This window comes from Salvelinus sp. IW2-2015, linkage group LG8, assembly GCF_002910315.2.
Source record: "Salvelinus sp. IW2-2015 linkage group LG8, ASM291031v2, whole genome shotgun sequence".
NCBI classification, from domain to species: domain Eukaryota; kingdom Metazoa; phylum Chordata; class Actinopteri; order Salmoniformes; family Salmonidae; genus Salvelinus; species Salvelinus sp. IW2-2015.
Window position 1 is genome coordinate 16146208 of NC_036848.1, and position 18598 is coordinate 16164805.

Genomic DNA, 18598 nt, shown 5'->3' on the forward strand with positions numbered 1-18598 from the left:
GACAGAGACATCAAATGTCCCTGATATCATCACTTGGTTTATTGTTTAATACAAATAAATTAAACATCTATATTTAGAACAACAGAAAAAAATAGGTGCTGATTTGACTAGCTAAATACTCTGTTTTTTCAACACTGATCCAGCTCCTGCACTTCTGCCTACTGACAGGTGGCGCCGTTCTGCCATCTCTAGTCGCATAGAAACGGCAGCTTGACATAAGTGGATGAACCTCGTCGTCTCTGCTAGACAGCCATCGGAGTAGGGGGCACAAAATCCTCAGCCAACACCTAGCTAGCTAATGGGGATATTGCCTTGGTGACAACCTTTCATGTGTTTTTGTCACCCTGTGCATTCGTGACCAAGAGACGGACCTGAAAACCCCTGTCGGTTACAGCATGAACTCTACGCCTAATGGTGGAGCAGCACCACCCTATCAGAATGGTAAAACGGGCCGTGGAGATACGGCCGCTAGCTAAACTAGCAAGTGCCAGTGGTTGAAATAGCTAGTGGATGTGTGAAAGGGTGTTGCTTGGCTACCTATTGCGTCTGGTAATTAGCTTAGATAACCAACTTACGTAAACTATAGCGTTATTAGCTAGTAAACACGGACAATTGTCCGTTTGTTATTAATTAGCAGTAACGGTAGCTAGAAACAGCTAGCAAACCGTTAGCCATCTACTGTAAACGTTAAAGAGAACGCTAAACTTTCTAGCTAACATCCATTCAAGCTTGCAACTAGCCAGCTAGCTAGTTGGCAAGCTATCTTGAAAACCACATCACTAAAGCATTTGTAGTGATATTGGTTATGTTCACAAATGGATGTTGCCAGCAATTATCTATCTTCTTTGCTTATTGTTCTAACGCAGCCAGGGTCCATGGAGGGGAGGAACCTTTAGGCTAGCTAGCTAGGGTATTGACATCTCATTACTGGTAGGACAATACACCGGCAACTAGTTAGCAAAATTATGTTACTGTTGGTTTGAATAAGTCAGTAACAGTTAACTGCTTAGCTGACATTGACAGGTTTGACCCCTTCTATAGAATATTTAGTAATGTAGGTAGGTAATACTTTTGATAATGGTAGATTGATTACACATTGATGATMAAAAATCCATCAACAATATGTAAATTGTCCGCAAACTCATAAAAAAAAAATCTAACATGAATCCTGGTTTTGCTAACGTCAACTGTCATTCTCCACAGGTCCAGTAGGACAGACCTACCCATCCACATATCCTCCGGCTCCGGGGTACTATGGAGCAGGGCCTCAACAGCAGGGCTACCCAACCATTTCAGGACACTGTRCCCCTGCCCTCAACAAATCTCCCATTACGAACAATGACCACAGTGCTTACTACCACCACAACAGCCACCAGCAGCCTATTGCTGCACCTACTGTAGCCCCCTCTGSATACAGAGCAACCCAAGGCTCCCATCCTCCCTCTCAGCCCTATGGCACCCTTCCCACCTCAGTTGCCCCTCCAAACCCCCAACAGGCACCTCCATTCCAACAACCATCCCCCTATGCACCGCATGGGGCCTACCATGGACAGCAGCAGTACCTCACCTCCCAAGCGCTAATCTATCCCCAGCAGCTTAACTTGGTGTCAGCGACCCCCAGCAGCCAAGGCACTCCCATGTACCCCATTGTCTCGTACCCTTCTGCACCAGGAAGCAGCCAGTACGGCACTTTGCGTTCCTCCCAGGCTCCCACCGGCTCAGGAGCCGTTTCCAACCTGATAGGCGCTCCCCTCCACCAGTATCCCCCAGGAAATGGCACCAGTCACCCAGCATCTACTGTAGCGGTTCCCTCTGGGCATAGCATGGCTCCACCCGGCCAWCCAGCCACAGTCAACGGCCAGGATAATGCAGGTACAGTCGACTCTGCACTGTTGTGATTGTCCGTACATAATCGATTTTGAGACACTTGTCAATCCCCTTTTCTTTTTAATTTATGTGAAGACAATATTTRATATACTTGCCTCTGCCTTAATTGTCGTCTTCTCCCCAGTCCAAGSCCCAGTCCTCCAGCACTATGACCAAAGCCACCAGGCAGCCATGGCACATGACCACTATGGAGTCACACACAACACCGGGGGTGCTGACGGAGATAGACCACCTTCAGGAACCCCTTTCACTTCCTCCCCGGGGCATCAGCAAGGTAAATGGAGAGAGAAGAGAGGCTTTTCAACTTTTGAATTAGCCTCCATATCTCTACAGTAGCTCTATATTTGGTCATCAGCATTGAAGTCCTCAATGACATSCCCATGTCTGCCATTTTGATGCAAGTTTAAGAGGATCCTGCCAAGGCYCTGACAGTCATGGAATTTTGGATGATGGTAAATGACCGCGGTCTCCGTAAAATCCTTTTTCTTTTTGACTTATTTTTTTACAGTTATGACGGTTACTTAATTTTCATGACGGTCTTCATCCATAACCGTCAGTTATACGGTAATTTTGCCTGCCCWAGTTCCTGCATTTTTACGTTTGTGTGGTTATCCGTCCTCACCCTGAGGACCTTCATTAAATGATTGATGAAGGGATCTGTATTTCATCTTTCAAACTCACTTCTTGTAGGCTTAGTCTAACTAATTGAATTGAATAGGTCCTCTATCTCCTTTTTGTTCTTGTCCTGTCTCGCTGTCTGTTTTCTCTACTCCATAGATACAATCCTACCATGATTTGTTTTTGTCTCAATTTGGTAGAAGCTAGTGAGAAGTGATGTTTCGACAGGCGAATCGCAAGCATCCTCACCAACATTCCCACCACACAGACACAGATTTTCTAAACTCACAGTCCTCTGGCTCCGTCCTCGCCCCCTCCTCCCCTCCACATAGTTGATGGTTGTTCTGTTTTGTACCCTCTCCCACCCCCCCACAGGCATGCACTACGGATATTTAGCCAATAGTGGCGCTAGCTCTGCCAACGCCTCCACCAACGCTGCCCCCTTGTCATCCAGCTCCGATGAGGATGTTGATGAGGAGGAGGATGAGGAAGCAGGTCTGCTTATAGCTTTTATTCTCATCCCTGCCTGCCCCTCATCCCAACCCAACTCCAATAACCACCCAACCAACCCGACCCTCACATCAACCCACTTACTTTCTTTTCAACCCCAGGCACTTTGCATTCATACTCATGTCTCAAAGCCACCTCTGCCCATCTCTAGCAGCTTGCCTGCCCCCCACTTGCAGATCCATCTCTCTCWGCTGCCCATCTGACGGCATCCACGCATTCAACATCTACGCCATATCTTCTCCCAACATTATCACAGTGTTCCCAATAGATTTTTGATGTTAGTGATGTGAGCTCGTTRTAACTAAAATCACTGAAGCATGGCWGTCAGAATGGTGTGGAGCATCTGATCAGTTATCCTAACTTCATCACAAAGAGGTTAAGCCTCATTCGAACCATCGGTTCAAATAATGTGAGTACGGTGTAGTGTTTGAGAGTAAATGATCTGTTTTAGAATCTGTTTAGTCTTCTTGACATTCAGGCTATGCACTCGTTCTTGTCCTTTCCAATCATGTCCTCAGTTTTCCTCTCACCCACTAACCATTTGGGAATGTTTGTCTGCATTTCAATTACAGGAAGGGATCTAACTGGTCTCTGAATAAAAACCTTCTTATTGCTTCCCATTGRAATTTCCAAATTGTATCCTCCTGAAAAACAATAGATTTTTGCATGATTGGTTTTGCATTTAAATAAACAAATGTTTAGAGCAGACATAATTTAACACAATTTTCAATAGACCCCTATCTGGGCCAGTCAATAGCCTCCAGTTTGTTTGGAACCTGAAATCTTAGCAACTTCCATAGTTATGCTATCCTGATAATGATATTATTCATACTACATTTCACATTTTGTTATCAGAGTACATGCAGTGTTTCAATGAGAAGGTGTTGATGAGTGTCCTAGAGGCGCTGGTGGGTCCCACCCTTGGGTAGTGTGTTATTGTCTAGAGGTTAACAGCTTTTTATATATAGCATGTCCCCYGTTACCACGGGCCAACAGGCTCTCTGCTGCTCACTGGTCTCCAATGGGAAAAGGGTAGAAGCTGAGGCATGTCAGCTCTAGCAGCTAACACTCATTAGCACCTTGGTTCATTTAAGTGTGCTATGCCTTAACTCTCCTCTGCCCTTGCACTCCAAACGCCCTCGGATGTCATTTTCATGCACATTTTTTGCCACTGATGTTTCTCTGTTTGTCCTATTTCTTCTCGAGTGGTTTCTTATCATTCTCTGTAAATTTGGCCAATCATCATTCAGTCGCTCTCCGTTGATTGGCCACCGTTTTGTTTAGGCCTACTTAGCTTTTTTTGTGTCATTTTGATATGTCTAATTAGCTGAATTCCGATGTGTTAGGAGGGCTTGTCAGTCATAATACATGCTTCCCCAGGCCCAGGTTCTTTAATATATAGAGCACTTAATCCACTGGGGTGGCAGGCAGATTTAGCTGCCTGTGATAATTGGAGCTCATCCAATGAGGCAGCGCTATCTTGGTTCACTGTCACAGCCCTCCGTTTTGCMCAATTGGATTAAACGACTCGTTCAGAGCTTCCAGTGCGTGGGTGTGGGTGGCGAGACCTAAAATGCCTTCTCTCAGAGATCTGGAAGGGAAGGCTGGATGTGTACAGCCTAGAGATGATGATAATGATGATGATAACTGCTGCCTGTCTGTCTATGGCTTCACCTATTTTCCTATTTCATCAGCATCACATTCCTCCTGCCCTGCTTACACACGCCTAACATGTCCACCTTTCATGTGTCATTTTTCTCCTGCCTGCATGTGCGCTGTAATAAACTTTTAAAGTTAGAGAGCAGCTCCTCAAATGTTTTTCTCTTCCTTCCCCCACCGTCCCCACTCTCAGGTGGTGATAGTTCCTCAACTACCACTGGCAGTGCGTCCCCGGTGCCCAACAGCTACGACTCCCTGGAAGGCGGCAGCTACCCAGGTACATACTGTACTCGGCTCTTAAAAATACAGCGCCACGTTGAGGCATTTGACACAATTGAACGTTTCTGCTGCCCCATTTCTCTCCGCTAAACCACAACCTCAAATGCACTAAGTGGGCAGGCAGTTATCATTTGGTACCTTCAACCCTAATGTTTGTCACTCTATTTCTAGAGTCCTCCATTCCCCCCTCCGCCGACATGACCAAACAAGCCCCGCCCTTTGGCTATGGCTACCCCAGCATGCAGCCAGCTTATCAGCAGAGCCCGTCCCCCAGGACAGACTCCTCCCCCTCGCACGGCAGGTACAACCAAACTGGCTACCAGCATTTGTCACAGGTAAGATGTTCTGGTACAACTCACCTGGTTGTGTATGACTAAAAGAGAATATATATTCTAAATAAACTGGGTGGTTCAAGCYCTGAATSCTGATTGGCTGACAGCGTTGGTATATTTAAGCAATAAGGTACGAGGGGGTGTGGTATATGGCCAATATACTACGGCTAAGGGCTGTTCTTAGTCACAAAGAAACCCGAAGTGCCTGGATACAGCCCTTAGYCGTGGTATATTGGCCATATTCCACAAACCCCAGAGGTGCCTTATTGCTATTATAAACTGGTTACCAACGTATTTATAGCAGTAAAAATAAATGTTTTGTCATACCCATGGTATACAGCTGTCAGCCAGCTATCAGCGTTCAGGGCTCGAACCACCCAGTTTTCCACCCAGACCGTACACCACAGGAATGACAAAACATGTATTTTTACTGCTCTAATTACATTGCTAAGCAGTTTTATAATAGCAATAAGGCACCTCGGGGGTTTGTGGTGTATGGCCAATATACCACAGCTAAAGGCTGTATCCAGGCCCTCCTCATTGCGTCGTGCATAAGAACAGCCCTTAGCCGTGCTATATTGGCCATATACCACACCCCCTCGGCCCTTATTGTGTAATTTTAATATGGTCCCTCATGAAATACATGAAAAAGAGTTGGCCTACTAAGACACTGYATGTCAATACATTTCCCTGGGGGCATATTAGTTTTGTGGATATCAGTTCCTTTCTATCATGTTCATCTCTGCCCCACACCTGACCCTTGTGGTAATGATCTACCTGTCCCTAGTGACTGTTTGACTAACTGCCTCCTRTTTGTCCATGCAGCCCTTCCCTAACATGTCCCAGCTGTCTGTGGCCCTGGGGGGGCTGAGCGGTGTGCCAGAGCTGGAAATGGAGGCTCTGCGGCCTGTCAACCTGCTGCAGGAGAGGAACCTTCTGCCCCACCGGCCCTTGGATGCCCCYGAACCCAACCTCAACGCTGACCTCAAGAAGGCCAACTGCAGCCCGGAGTAAGGGGCAGGGGAAGTTTGTGGATTTGAGGATATGCTGGTATCTGGACACAACACTAACGGACAATATTCAGCGTAAACTGAAACACTAGGATTGACAAGTGCGATCCCAAGTTTATTTATCGGATCAAGCAAAACACATATTGGGAACGTTTGTTGATTTCAAAYGTACTTCTCCTCTATCTCCACACTGCATTGTTCCTCCATAGTCTCCGCTCACTCAATTGAAYTTATTAGCTCATGCCTTTACAAAGCTGTGCTAAAAGCTCTTCTCTCTKGCCTCCACAGCACATTCAGGTGTACCCTGACCAACATCCCACAGACCCAGGCCCTGCTGAATAAAGCCCGGCTGCCCCTGGGCCTCCTCCTGCAYCCCTTCAGAGACCTCGCAGTAAGAAGACACCCAGCCCTAATACAACCCGGGCCCTGTCCACAAACATCCCCTAGCCCCTAACTCYTATGCRCTGGTGTAGATCTGAGAGGATTGGATAGGTGTAAGCGACTGACATTTCAGGAAGCTACCAACTTGGAAGTGCAATTGAATTGAAACGCTACATTGAACATAGCACAAATGTTTTTTTATGGAATTGAGTGAATATCCTGGAATAAGACACTTCAGTGGTTATTTATATTGACTGTGGCGTTCAGTGCMCCTTAATAACACCCTGTCAATATGTCATAGGAAGTTGACCTGAGTTCAGAAACAGAAAAGCAGGAGGCAAGGCAGGATGAGCTGGAGGGTGAGAAGGTGCAGAAAGCCATGGTTTTAGTTTCATTGAAAGTGTCAGGTGCAAGGTGGTAAAAGTACAAAAACAGACTGTTGATATAAAGACTTTACAGAAAGGAGTCCTCTCCTATAGATTGCAGACGCAGGTTCGATCAGATGTAGAATGTAGAACACGTTTTCATAAATAATTTAATGAGTAACAAACCACAAATCAACAGTCATCTTCATCTTTGGGCTCCCGAGTGGCGCAGCGGTCTAAGGCACTGCATCTCAGTGCTAGAGGTGTCACTACAGTCCCTGGTTCGAATCCAGGCTGTATCACATCCAGCCGTGATTGGGAGCCCCATAGGGCGGCGCACAATTGTTCCAGCGTCGTCCGGGTTTGGCCCGGGTAGGCCATCATTGTAAATAGGAATTTGTTCTTTAACTGACTTGCCTAGATAAAAAAAGTAATCCCATAATCTCTCTTTCTCTCCATCCATAGCAACTCCCAGTGATCACGTCCAGCACCATAGTGAGATGTCGCTCCTGTCGTACCTACATTAACCCCTTCGTCTCCTTCCTGGACCAGAGGAGATGGAAATGCAGCCTCTGCTACAGGGTCAATGATGGTACGGATCCCTCTATTCAATATGTGTACTTAGGGCAGCACCGTCCAAAATGCGAGACGTTAAATAGGCACCTGCTAAATTACTTGAATGTGCATATTCTCCCCCTCACAGTTCCTGATGAGTTCATGTACAATCCCGTGACCCGCTCCTATGGAGAGCCCCACAAGAGGCCAGAGGTGCAGAACTCCACTGTGGAGTTCATAGCCTCTTCAGATTACATGGTGAGTGATATTTATAAATATATATATAATTTTAGATTTGTGTTCATTCATCCAGAAACAGTTTGCCCACAATCCTCTAGAGGGCAGGTCTCCATCAGATTCATGCAGTCACCAATGGCAAGGCACTGTGCTTTCCAATATCAGACTGTCAGTCTGCAGATGTGAACTGGTTGAATGTTTTGCRTAAAGCATGTGTATGGGTGTTGTCCCCAGCTGCGGCCCCCTCAGCCTGCAGTGTACCTGTTTGTGCTGGATGTGTCTCACAACGCGGTGGATGCAGGCTACCTGGATGTCTTCTGTCAGACCTTACTGGAGAACCTGGACAAGTGAGTTGCTTTGCACCTGGATTCATGTGTTCAATATGATCTGAGTTGCTTATAGCACTGCCGTTGACTCCTGATAAATTCACTTAKATAACCGGTGCAGTAGCTATAGTTTTCCAGTGAGTTTATATGTGTCTGACAAAGGCCTTTCCTGCTCACACTCCTACTATTAAGTAGTCAAGGCTCCATTTCAAAGAAAAATAGACAAATAAAAGCCATGGATCAAATGTGAAACRGGTCAAGCACTACTATAAAAGTCATACTAGTATTGGCCGGCTTGCAAGTGCGTAAGAACTGGAGGCAGATGAAAGTAAATGGTGATCGCTCTGTTGCTTTCTATTTTCGTAGTTAAGTCCGTCAACATTCATACACATGGTGAACAATAAGATTTGGTCAAATCTGAATTTAATCGGACAGTTCCACAGGGAGCAAACCATTTTGAAGTGTATATACTTGAACTCTTGCCAGAAAAAAAGAAAAGAGAAACATGAAATACTTTAGCAGGACTGTCCTTCCTGTTTTTCMCAGGAAATTATCCTGTTCTTTGTTGCAACTATACAAAACTAGCTCTGCCGAAGGTTCACTGCTGGTTCCGATGTCTGGAAAATCTCAGTCACGTCAACTTGAACTCCATAATCCCACATTCTGACGTGAAAAAGAGTTCACCAGAACGCCACACTCACACACATCTGGTATCTCTCAAACCAGAGTTATTCTGCCATTTTCTTGACCTGTTCCGTTGTACAGTACTGTTACATGCCGCGGCTAGGCTAACTCTCCGGGGGGTGTCTGTTCTGTGTCTCAGGATGCCGGGGGACACGCGTACCCGAGTGGGCTTCATCACCTTTAACAGCACCATCCACTTCTACAACCTCCACGAGAGCCTCTCGCAGCCCCAGATGCTGGTGGTCTCCGACATCGACGGTGTGTGTGTTTCAGTCAGCTCTCCTCCGTCTTTAGGTCCACTGCCTAAAAATCCCCAGTCTGGGTGCCAGTCGGTTTGTGCTCGAGCCAACATGTCGTTGTCTTACCAAACAACAAACAGCYCTTGGCAAGGCAACGGTGTTGTTGACTGCAGACTGACTACACCCTCCTCTCCCTCAAACCGACATGTCACTTATTCACTAATGGTAAAAATAATGTGTACTGTAGAGATGTAATGACTTGTCCTTCTGCTGGTGAATATAGTCATTTCTCCAAGTGAATTATCCCAGGTCATTGAATGTGAGCTGTGGTGATGCAGTAACTAATTCAGTCTTTGTTCTGTTCTTGTAGATATCTTCATTCCAACCCACGACAGTCTACTGGTGAACCTGAAGGAAAGCAGAGCGGTAAAGGTTTTTCTTTGACTGAGAATGTGTGGAACTATTTGTGTTTACCAGTGTCATCACAGGCTGATGTTTTTTTCTATATGTATTTATTTTTAAATGACTGGAGGGTGAGAGTCTGTGTTTCTGACCATGTATGGTTGCTTTAGTGTGATAGTCAGTTTGTTTTCTGATGCTGGTGTGTGAGCGCATCTTTAGTCATTTTGACTGTTCTCTCTCCCTCTGATCTCTCTTCTCGCTCTCATTTTCTCTCCGACTCCCCCTCCCAGCTGGTGAGGGTCCTGTTGACCTCCCTACCCGGCATGTTTAGCCAGACCAGGGAGACCCACAGTGCCCTGGGCCCGGCGCTGCAGGCTGCCTACAAGCTCATGTCCTCCACAGGGGGCCGCGTCTCCGTGTTCCAGACCCAGCTACCCACGCTGGGTGCCGGCCTGCTGCAGTCTCGGGAGGACCCTAACCAGAGGTCCAGCACCAAGGTATGAGTGCTGAGTCGCACACACAGGCATGACACACACACACACTGTCAGACCATATGGCTCTGTAATGTAAGGTTCCAGTTGTCTAAGAAGTCTGTTCTGCATGTTATGTTGTGACAGGGGGTCCAACACCTGGGCCCAGCCACAGACTTCTACAAGAAGCTGGCCCTGGACTGTTCTGGTCAGCAGATAGGAGTGGACCTCTTCCTCCTCAGCTCCCAGTACTCTGACCTGGCCTCACTAGGTAAGACGTGATCGTCCATTCCTCAGATTATATAATAGACAGGTTACTGTTTAGGAAAATGCTAAAAGTTGAGAAAGAGAATGGTTTTGGCAAAATAGAATACAGCAGTCGTAAGAGTTTACAGGGTTGGAGTCAATTCCATATCAAATATAGACAGTAAACCTAAGGCTACACACTGCATTCTCTCTCTTTCTTTCCTTCTTTTTTCTTTTTCTTCTCCCCCCCACCCTCTCGGTCCAGCGTGTGTGTCTAAATACTCAGCGGGTAGCATCTTCTACTACCCCTCGTTGCACCACGTTCACAACCCGGCCCAGCTGGACAAGTTCCAGAAGGATCTGGAGCGCTACCTCACCAGGAAGATCGGCTTCGAGGCTGTCATGAGGATACGCTGCACCAAAGGTAGGTCTATTTTGTTAGTTTGTTTCTTCAAATGGTTATGATTTTGCAAGGGTAAGCTACTCCTAGATATTTCGTTTTGTATTGTCTGAGTAGTTTTATAAAATCTTTTTCTGAAAGGTATTGTTGTCACTCCACAAATTTGTTAGTATTTTCTTTACGTGTTTTTCCTCCCCAATTTCATCATATCCAACTGTCCCATCGCTGCAACTCCCGTACGGACTCGTGAGAGACAAAGGTCGAGAGCTATGCGTCCTTCCGAAACACGACCCTGCCAAGCCGCACTGCTTCTTGACACACTGCTCGCTTAACCCGGAAGCCAGCCGCACCAATGTGTCGGAGGAAACACCGTACAACTGGCTACCGAAGTCGGCGTGCATTGCGCCCGGCCCGCCACATGGAGTCGCTAGAGCACGATAGGACAAGGACATCCCGGCCCGGACAAACCCTTCACTAACCCGGACAACGCCTCATGGGTCTCCCAGTCGCGGCCGGCTGCAACACAGCCTGGGATCGAACCCGGGTCTGTAGTGACGCCTCTAGCACTGCGATGCTGTGCCTTAGAGCACTGCGCCACTCRGGAGGCCAAACAGTACACATTTCTTGACAATTTCTAGATCGATTTAGCGGTCATCATTACTATGTATGTCTCCTTGGTCAACAGGCTTGTCCATCCACACATTCCATGGGAACTTCTTTGTGCGCTCGACGGACCTGCTGTCCCTGGCCAATGTCAACCCAGACTCGGGCTTCGCTGTGCAGATGTCTATAGAGGAGAGCATGGCCGACACCTCACTGGCCTGCTTCCAGGCTGCACTGCTGTACACCTCCAGCAAAGGTGAACACCATCTCACCGTTTCATTCATTGTGAAATATTTGGAGAAGTCATTCCCGACTTTTACTTAAATAATGAATAATTAGTCCCAGTTCTAGTACAAAGAGTTGTTATTTTAATATCATCTAACAAAGACAAATTAATCTACCCTCATTTCTGCTCCTATTCCCCCCCCTCCCTCCGTCCACCTAGGGAAGAGGCGGATCAGGGTCCATACTCTGTGTCTGCCAGTGGTCAGCCAGCTGAGTGATGTATATGCCGGGGCTGACGTTCAGGCCATCACCTGCCTCCTAGCCAACATGGGTGAGTGTATATATACGCACGCTGCATTTGTTCATGAGATCATTTATTCATACATTTTTATTTTGGATTCCTATGAACAGCCATTGACCGGTCGATATCGTCAAGCCTGTCRGACGCCCGGGATGCCCTGGTGAATGCGGTGGTGGACTCCCTGAGTGCGTACAAGAACACYGTCTCGAATCTGCAGCAGTCTGGTCTCATCGCCCCCGCAGCCCTCTGTCTCTTCCCCCTCTACGTGCTGGCATTACTCAAACAGGTCTGTCTGAGCAACACACGCACACACACGCACAGCTTTTGTATGCACCGTATGTCTCCGTCACTAGTCAGAAGCCGTTCAAGCTGTCAATGCTATCCCTTCTCATGAATCTGTGCTCCCTCCTCTCCTCCTCCTTTCCCCTTCCTCCTCCTTTCTCTCCACCTAACAGAAAGCACTGCGCACAGGGACCAGCACGAAGCTGGACGAGCGYGTCTTCGCCATGTGCGAGTTCAAGAGCCAGCCGCTGCAGCAGATCATGCGCACGGTCCACCCCGACCTCTACCGCCTGGACACCATTTCAGACCAGGTGAGAGGTCAACACAGCCCGCTTTGCTTTGAACAACTGATTCATCTCTCCAGCGTTCCACTGGTTCCTAGCTGGACACGTTGGTTTTGTTTTACCTGGTGGGTCACAAGTATACAGAAACGTAGACTGCTTTACCCTTTTCTGTCCACAGGGGGCGCTCCACCTGAACGACTGCATAGTGCCCCAGCCCCATCTGCTGCACCTTACGGCTGAGAAGCTGACCAGAGAAGGCGCTTTCCTCATGGACTGTGGCAGCGTAAGTCCTGCTATGCTCTGTCAATTGACCGAAGTCCCTGAAAAAATGAACYTCGTCTCTGTTTGAGGACTTTTTAGCAATGAACTCCTCCATCTGTTCCTCCATGATGATAACAGATCTGACAAGGTTGGCTCGGTGAAGGCAATATTGCAGCATTGCAATTCTTGACACACTTAAACCGGTGCTCCTGGCACCTACTACCATACCCCGTTCAAAGGCACTTAAATCTTTTGTCTTGCCCATTCACCCTCTGAATGGCACACATACACAATCCAAGGCAATTATTTTTAACCTGTCTCCTCCCTTTGTCTACACTGATTTTAAAGTGGATTTAACAAGTGACATAAATAAGGGATCATAGCTTTCACCTGGTCAGTCTATGTCATGGAAGGAGCAGGTGYCCATAATGGTTTTAACACTCRGTGTAGATCAGTGTTTACCTCAAGGAAGGGAATGGAGGAAAGATTCATGTATTTGAAGAAGTATCCTTGTTACTGTCCCGTGTAGAAATGTAYACTTCATTGACTTCCTCTCTGTTCTCTTCTCCAGGTGTTTTACTTGTGGATTGGGAAATGCTGTAATGATATGTTCATTCGAGACGTGCTGGGCTGCCCAAACCATGCTTCAATACCCCCTAACATGGTTAGTGGGGCACTAACATTCATTAGAYACAATGTGACACATTTATTGCTGTGTATTACTCTGTGCTGTGTCCAGATGGTGCTTCACAATGAAATAGTACTGTACTTAGTCAGTTCAGCCAGGGAGTAATTTACATTTTAGTAGGTTTGTTTATTTGGTTCTACTTTTTTGACAAAAGGCCCGTGGCTACCTAAATAATGTAATACCACACAACGTGGGGTACAACCAAACACAGGCCGAGTAGCAATTGTCGAGGTTTTGTTTGCGTTTCTGATTCCATCTTTGGGGAAAAGACCAACACATCCCTAAACCACAGTTATGCTTCACATTCCGAACCACACATACATATTTCATTAAATCACAAACACGACAGACTTGTGGAGATCTGGGATTGAAACCAACCACTAGTTATCTTTTAGTTTTTTCACACGCACACACACACACGCACACAGACACACACACACACAGTGTAGACTGTCTTGAGTAGTAAAGACAAAGCTGTGGGTCTTGTTTTTTTCTTCTTTGTCTCTTATGAATACCAGACCCAAATTCCTGAGCTGGAAACCCCTCTGTCTGAACGACTGCGCGCACTCCTCGCCTGGCTACAGGACTCGCGAACCTTCAGCTCAACACTTCACGTCGTGAAGTAAGTCAAGTACCCCTGGTCTGATCCATTGACGCGTGTGTGTGTTTGTTGCTAGTGAGTGCCTGGGTCCGTGTCGTGTAGGAAGCCATCGGTGACCACRTAGTGAGTGTACAAAACGTTAGGAACACCTTCCTAGTATTGAGTTGTAAACCCCCTTTTCAAACTGGTGCACGTGGCACTTAATTATTTTGCCTTGCCCATTCACCTTCTATACGGCGCACATACATAATCCATGTCTCAAGGCTTAAAAATGATTTAACTTGTCTCCTCCCCTTTATCTACACTGATTGAAGTGGATTTAACAAATGACATAAGTAAGGGATTATAGCTTTCACCTTGATTCACCTGGTCAGACTACGTCATGGAACGATCAGGTGTTCTTACGTCATGCTGGTGCATTGTTGCACTATAAGCTATAAAAACAGAGTGTCGCACACTATGTTTAAACTCCCAGTAATTTATACATAGTGTGCGACTCTTTGTTTTTATAGCTTACAGTTTATTCACCGTTAGTCAGCACCTCTACACTAAATCATTTTCTCTGGGTGTGCGCCAGCTCATGCTTCTTATTGGGCATTGTTGCACAACGGCATTAGGCTGCTGTGAGGATCTGTTTGCTACGAATGTCTACGGGCCAGAGGACAATTCTTCATACCAAATGGAAGTCTTACAAATTCAAAGAGKCCTTTTTTAAGAGTATCAAAGTAATTTCAATAGAATGTAAATGTATTCGGACTATATGCGCTTATTTATTTCATTACTTCTCCCCGTAGGGATGATGCTTCAGCTAAGACCAGCTTTTTCCAGCACTTGGTAGAGGACCGGTCGGAATCAGCCTTCTCCTACTACGAGTTCCTGCTCCACATCCAGCAACAGATGTCCAAGTAGAACACACAGAGCAGAAGGCCCCTTGGGCCTTGTGTAGAAAAAACAATGAACGTGGCACATGGTAAACAGGAAGTTCCCTCAGACCACAGAGGGGACAACACAACCAACCCAACCCCACCCACCCTAGTGGTCCGGTCAACCACGGCCTATGACCCGGGGGAGGCAGGTGGAAGGATCAGAAAGAAAATGAAAAATCAGAGTGACAAAGTGAAGATGACTTCTGGTGTTAAAGTGAAGATGACTTCTGGTGTTAAAGTGAAGATGACTTCTGGTGTTGAAGTGAAGTAATAGGCCGTTGGACTCACAGATCAAGTGGTGCGCTCTGAACGGGCTGCTTCTTCAACCAGCTCGCTCCCTTGAACATTTCCCCTATCGTCTCTCAGCCGCTGTCGTAGCTCCACGTAGCATCTCTCTCCAAGGGAAAGCCAAAGATGCTACTTCCTCCTCATCTGATTAAGTTGACCCTTCTGATACGCCCCCGCATGTTGTGGTATGATCCACTTTTTTAAAAATGTTTTATTGTCATACATCCTCCACATCCTTCTCCCATTTCCTCCATCTTATCTTCAAACTCATTGACATAAGAGTACAGCATCCCCCCTCTTTGTTTTCAGTGTGTTCTGGAGCTACCTCTGTTACCATTGTGTTTGCTGCTGCTAGTCGGGTAATTGGCTACCCTCTGCTTAACAGGATGCTAGTCAACAGTGGCTGAATACCCCTCTGCACCTCGACTCCTCTCCCAGCTGTTCAAATCCTGTGTCGTCAGATGAAACTGAAACCTTTGTAAACTGCCACCCTCTCGTTTGTTTTTTTGATCCGCTACCAGACGTTGCTATCCACTTTGTAACTATTGAAAATAATATTTTATGTGCGATAATTTATAATTTACCAGCTTATTAAATAAAATGAAACAGTATTTCACTTGATTTCCCCCCCCCCCCTCATTCACATATTTTGCAGAGGGGTATACTAGAAAGCAGGATCAATGAGTTAGCCAGTTAACTTGTGGAAATATTCTGAAATGACTTTTTATTCTTTAGAAATGTAAGCTTGAATTGGGCATGGTCTAATGACTCAGTAACCAAAAACACATATCTAAGTTTAAGAAAGATCATGAACCAGAAAAGCAAGTTATTTCTGGTTTGTCTGGCTAACTCATTAATCCTGCTTGTAGTATACCCTTCAGGTGTTGCAGAATCTGTCTGCTACATTAGAGGGMGCTCATCAATGTTTCATTCATGGTTTGTAGGGGAAATTTACAGTTGTATCATGTGACAGAAACTGTTTTGCTTTGGTGGACACAACTATGGTGAGGTGATTGGCAGGGACTTTGCATTTCTTTTGGATAAGTGAACTATCTTGGCTAAACACATCTACATTCCCTACTGATTTCTCTAAGATGCCTATCACAGGAAAGTTAGAGGCATATTGCATTTTTTGTTCAGAGGACTACTGAGAAAAGCCACAATGGTTAAAAGAAATGGAATGGACTGTTTCCTTGATGGAAAGGTTAGGAATAGTAAACATTTGACATGTTCAATGAACCACTTCGCTAATGACTATAAGGATTTGTATCTGCGCTGCATACTTTAAAAAGCACTTCTGTGACTAAGTTCCCATCTTTATTTCACCAGCTATGTATGTCTCACTCTCAGTAGTATAAAATGATCTAGGAATCCTTTAGCTTTATCCCATGAAAAGGAAACAGTATTAACATCCATCCTTTTGTGTTCTCAGAAATTAGACCAATGTTTTTGGAAGACATTCTTACATTTTACTCACCATATGTCTCCTAGTAAATTACTCATTTTCAAAGTTAGTCAACCTAGTCTTGGAAAATACACCAACTCAAAAGGGGGGCTCAGATGTACTAAAGATAACTCTGTAAATATACAAAGAAATGAACCGTCCTGCCTGCCTCGCGGACTCCTTGGGCCTTCCTGGTCCATTTGCAAACATCTCTGGTTCCTACGGGGTAAAGTTATTTTAGCAAGCCATAATAACGACGTTATACTGTTTCTTTATCACCATCCAACTGGAAAGAATGTTTTTCTCCATTGCATCAAGTTTTTTTTACATTTACGGTTGAGACAAACCACCAAAGCCACAAATCAGTTTACATAGAACATACAGTACTTGTTGCTTTTCACGCTTCAAAAAGATGGCAAAAAGTAATTAGACCATTCAATTAGTGCACAAATGTTTTGTCACTGCAGTGTTCCAAGTATGTGCACACACACACAGTCCTTGAAAAAGCACATCAAGTCTAATGGTATTTCCTTTGCTTTTTAACTGAACCTACTCAGTGAGGTGTCACAGCACAATTCATGAGCCCCTCACTAACAAACAAGCTACTGCTGTTGACCAGCTATATTTAAACACCATTTTGACTGGACGGCCCCCGGACACACCCACTTCAACACCCCCTTTCACTCACCAGCAACCCCCTTTCCCCACCACCACAGTACCTCAGATATTTTCATGGGGCATGATGTCACAGTTTCCCCATTCAGCCTTGCATCATGACTACATTTTCTCATCTTGATATSCAGAAAAGGGGTTTCTACAGTAGCTTCATGTCCCTGTGGTGGCTATTACTGCAAACGTACACCTGATTTGAGACCACTTTTTAAATGTATGCTTTTCTCCCTCCTTTCTTCCGCTTTGTCTCCTGAAAGCAAACTGAAGTTGTTACACACACAGGCCCCTTATCTCATGTGGTAAGAACTATCTACTAGTGATACGCTGCTTGTGGTTTTGAGGTGTAATCTTKGCTTCAACRAAAGGTMTTTTCTGTGCTTGTCTTGTAAGCTTACAATGGAGTATTGTTTGACAGGATAAACTGCAGATAGTAGTGGTTGTCAAAATAGAGAAAAAAKTATTATTTGTAGTCCAGTGAAAAACTGCAGTTGAACCCCAGATAATACCCAGAAGTCTCCTTTTTATACCCCTTCTGCAGCTTAAAGCATCTAACCAAGAGCCTCTTTTATTTTCACATGGTAGCATATTGTGAAGTCATAGACTTGACGACGTAGTAATAGCTTATTGTTCCATGGTAATGAACAGACCGCTTCCACATCTGCCGTTAGCAGTTGAAATACACAAACCAACTTCTTTACAACACTCAAATGTTTGCATTACCGTGAACAAAAGGGAGCTCATGACGCTCTGTTATCGAGGTCATCATATGCAATTCATGCAAGCCTCATCACCTCTATTTGTGTATGGTTTAATGGGCAGAACAAACAGCAGTGTTTGTACAGCTTTCCCGCAGCTTGACACAAACTCCTCCCCCCCTCCATCAACCTCTCCAACCGTCAGAGAGAGAGTCGGCTGGGAGTTTATTTGGATGAGCACTCCTCGAACAGGCCTGACTTCTAAACTTTAACCATATGCAGAACGACTTGTGAGAGACTCCCATAGCGCTGTTGGCAGGAGGCTCTCATAGAGACATGGGGGCCCACAGTATATCAATTCTGTTGCTTACTCAGTCAATACAATATTTCTCTCACGAAAGGCAGCTTGGGTAAGTCAAATAGAGTTGAGTGTTCAGAATAGATAGCCTAYCAAGATTTATAGAATTTCAAAGCCATGTCATTGGGATTAAACACTACATTGTTTCTTTGTTTTGGAAATGCAGGAAAGGAATAGCAGTGCCTCCATCCAGAGGCGTCATGCCTATAGGAGGCACGGGCACGTGCCCCCTCAATTTGTCCTTTAAAAAAACAGGTGTGTTTGTTCTTTGTAATACTACTAGCCACTTGACAATTTTATGACGTTGGCTTTAGCTAGCCCAGTTAGACTACCTATTTTGTTTAACTATTTTAGCTGGCATGCCTGCTGG

At 45.6% G+C, this 18598-nt stretch overlaps 1 protein-coding gene across 3 annotated transcripts; it reads left to right on the plus strand.

Moving 5' to 3' along the window:
• The first annotated feature begins 215 nt into the window (after positions 1–215).
• Positions 216–14957, plus strand: sec24b (SEC24 homolog B, COPII coat complex component). Of its 3 annotated transcripts, none has more exons than XM_023992628.2 (24): positions 216–441; positions 1204–1872; positions 2012–2161; positions 2881–3000; positions 4868–4951; positions 5125–5288; positions 6111–6295; positions 6584–6686; positions 7507–7633; positions 7745–7854; positions 8068–8180; positions 8983–9101; positions 9453–9508; positions 9775–9981; positions 10102–10225; positions 10466–10624; positions 11286–11459; positions 11649–11759; positions 11840–12015; positions 12185–12322; positions 12474–12578; positions 13128–13220; positions 13763–13866; positions 14640–14957. In XM_023992628.2, the coding sequence occupies exons 1-24, from the start codon at positions 396–398 to the stop codon at positions 14752–14754; spliced, it is 3552 nt and encodes a 1183-aa protein (XP_023848396.1). In that variant the 5' UTR covers positions 216–395; the 3' UTR covers positions 14755–14957. The 3 variants fall into 3 exon arrangements, with proteins under 3 accessions (XP_023848396.1, XP_023848397.1, XP_070300885.1); XM_070444784.1 differs by having other exon boundaries at positions 434–549; XM_023992629.2 differs by lacking the exon at positions 2881–3000.
• The last annotated feature ends 3641 nt before the right edge of the window (positions 14958–18598 follow it).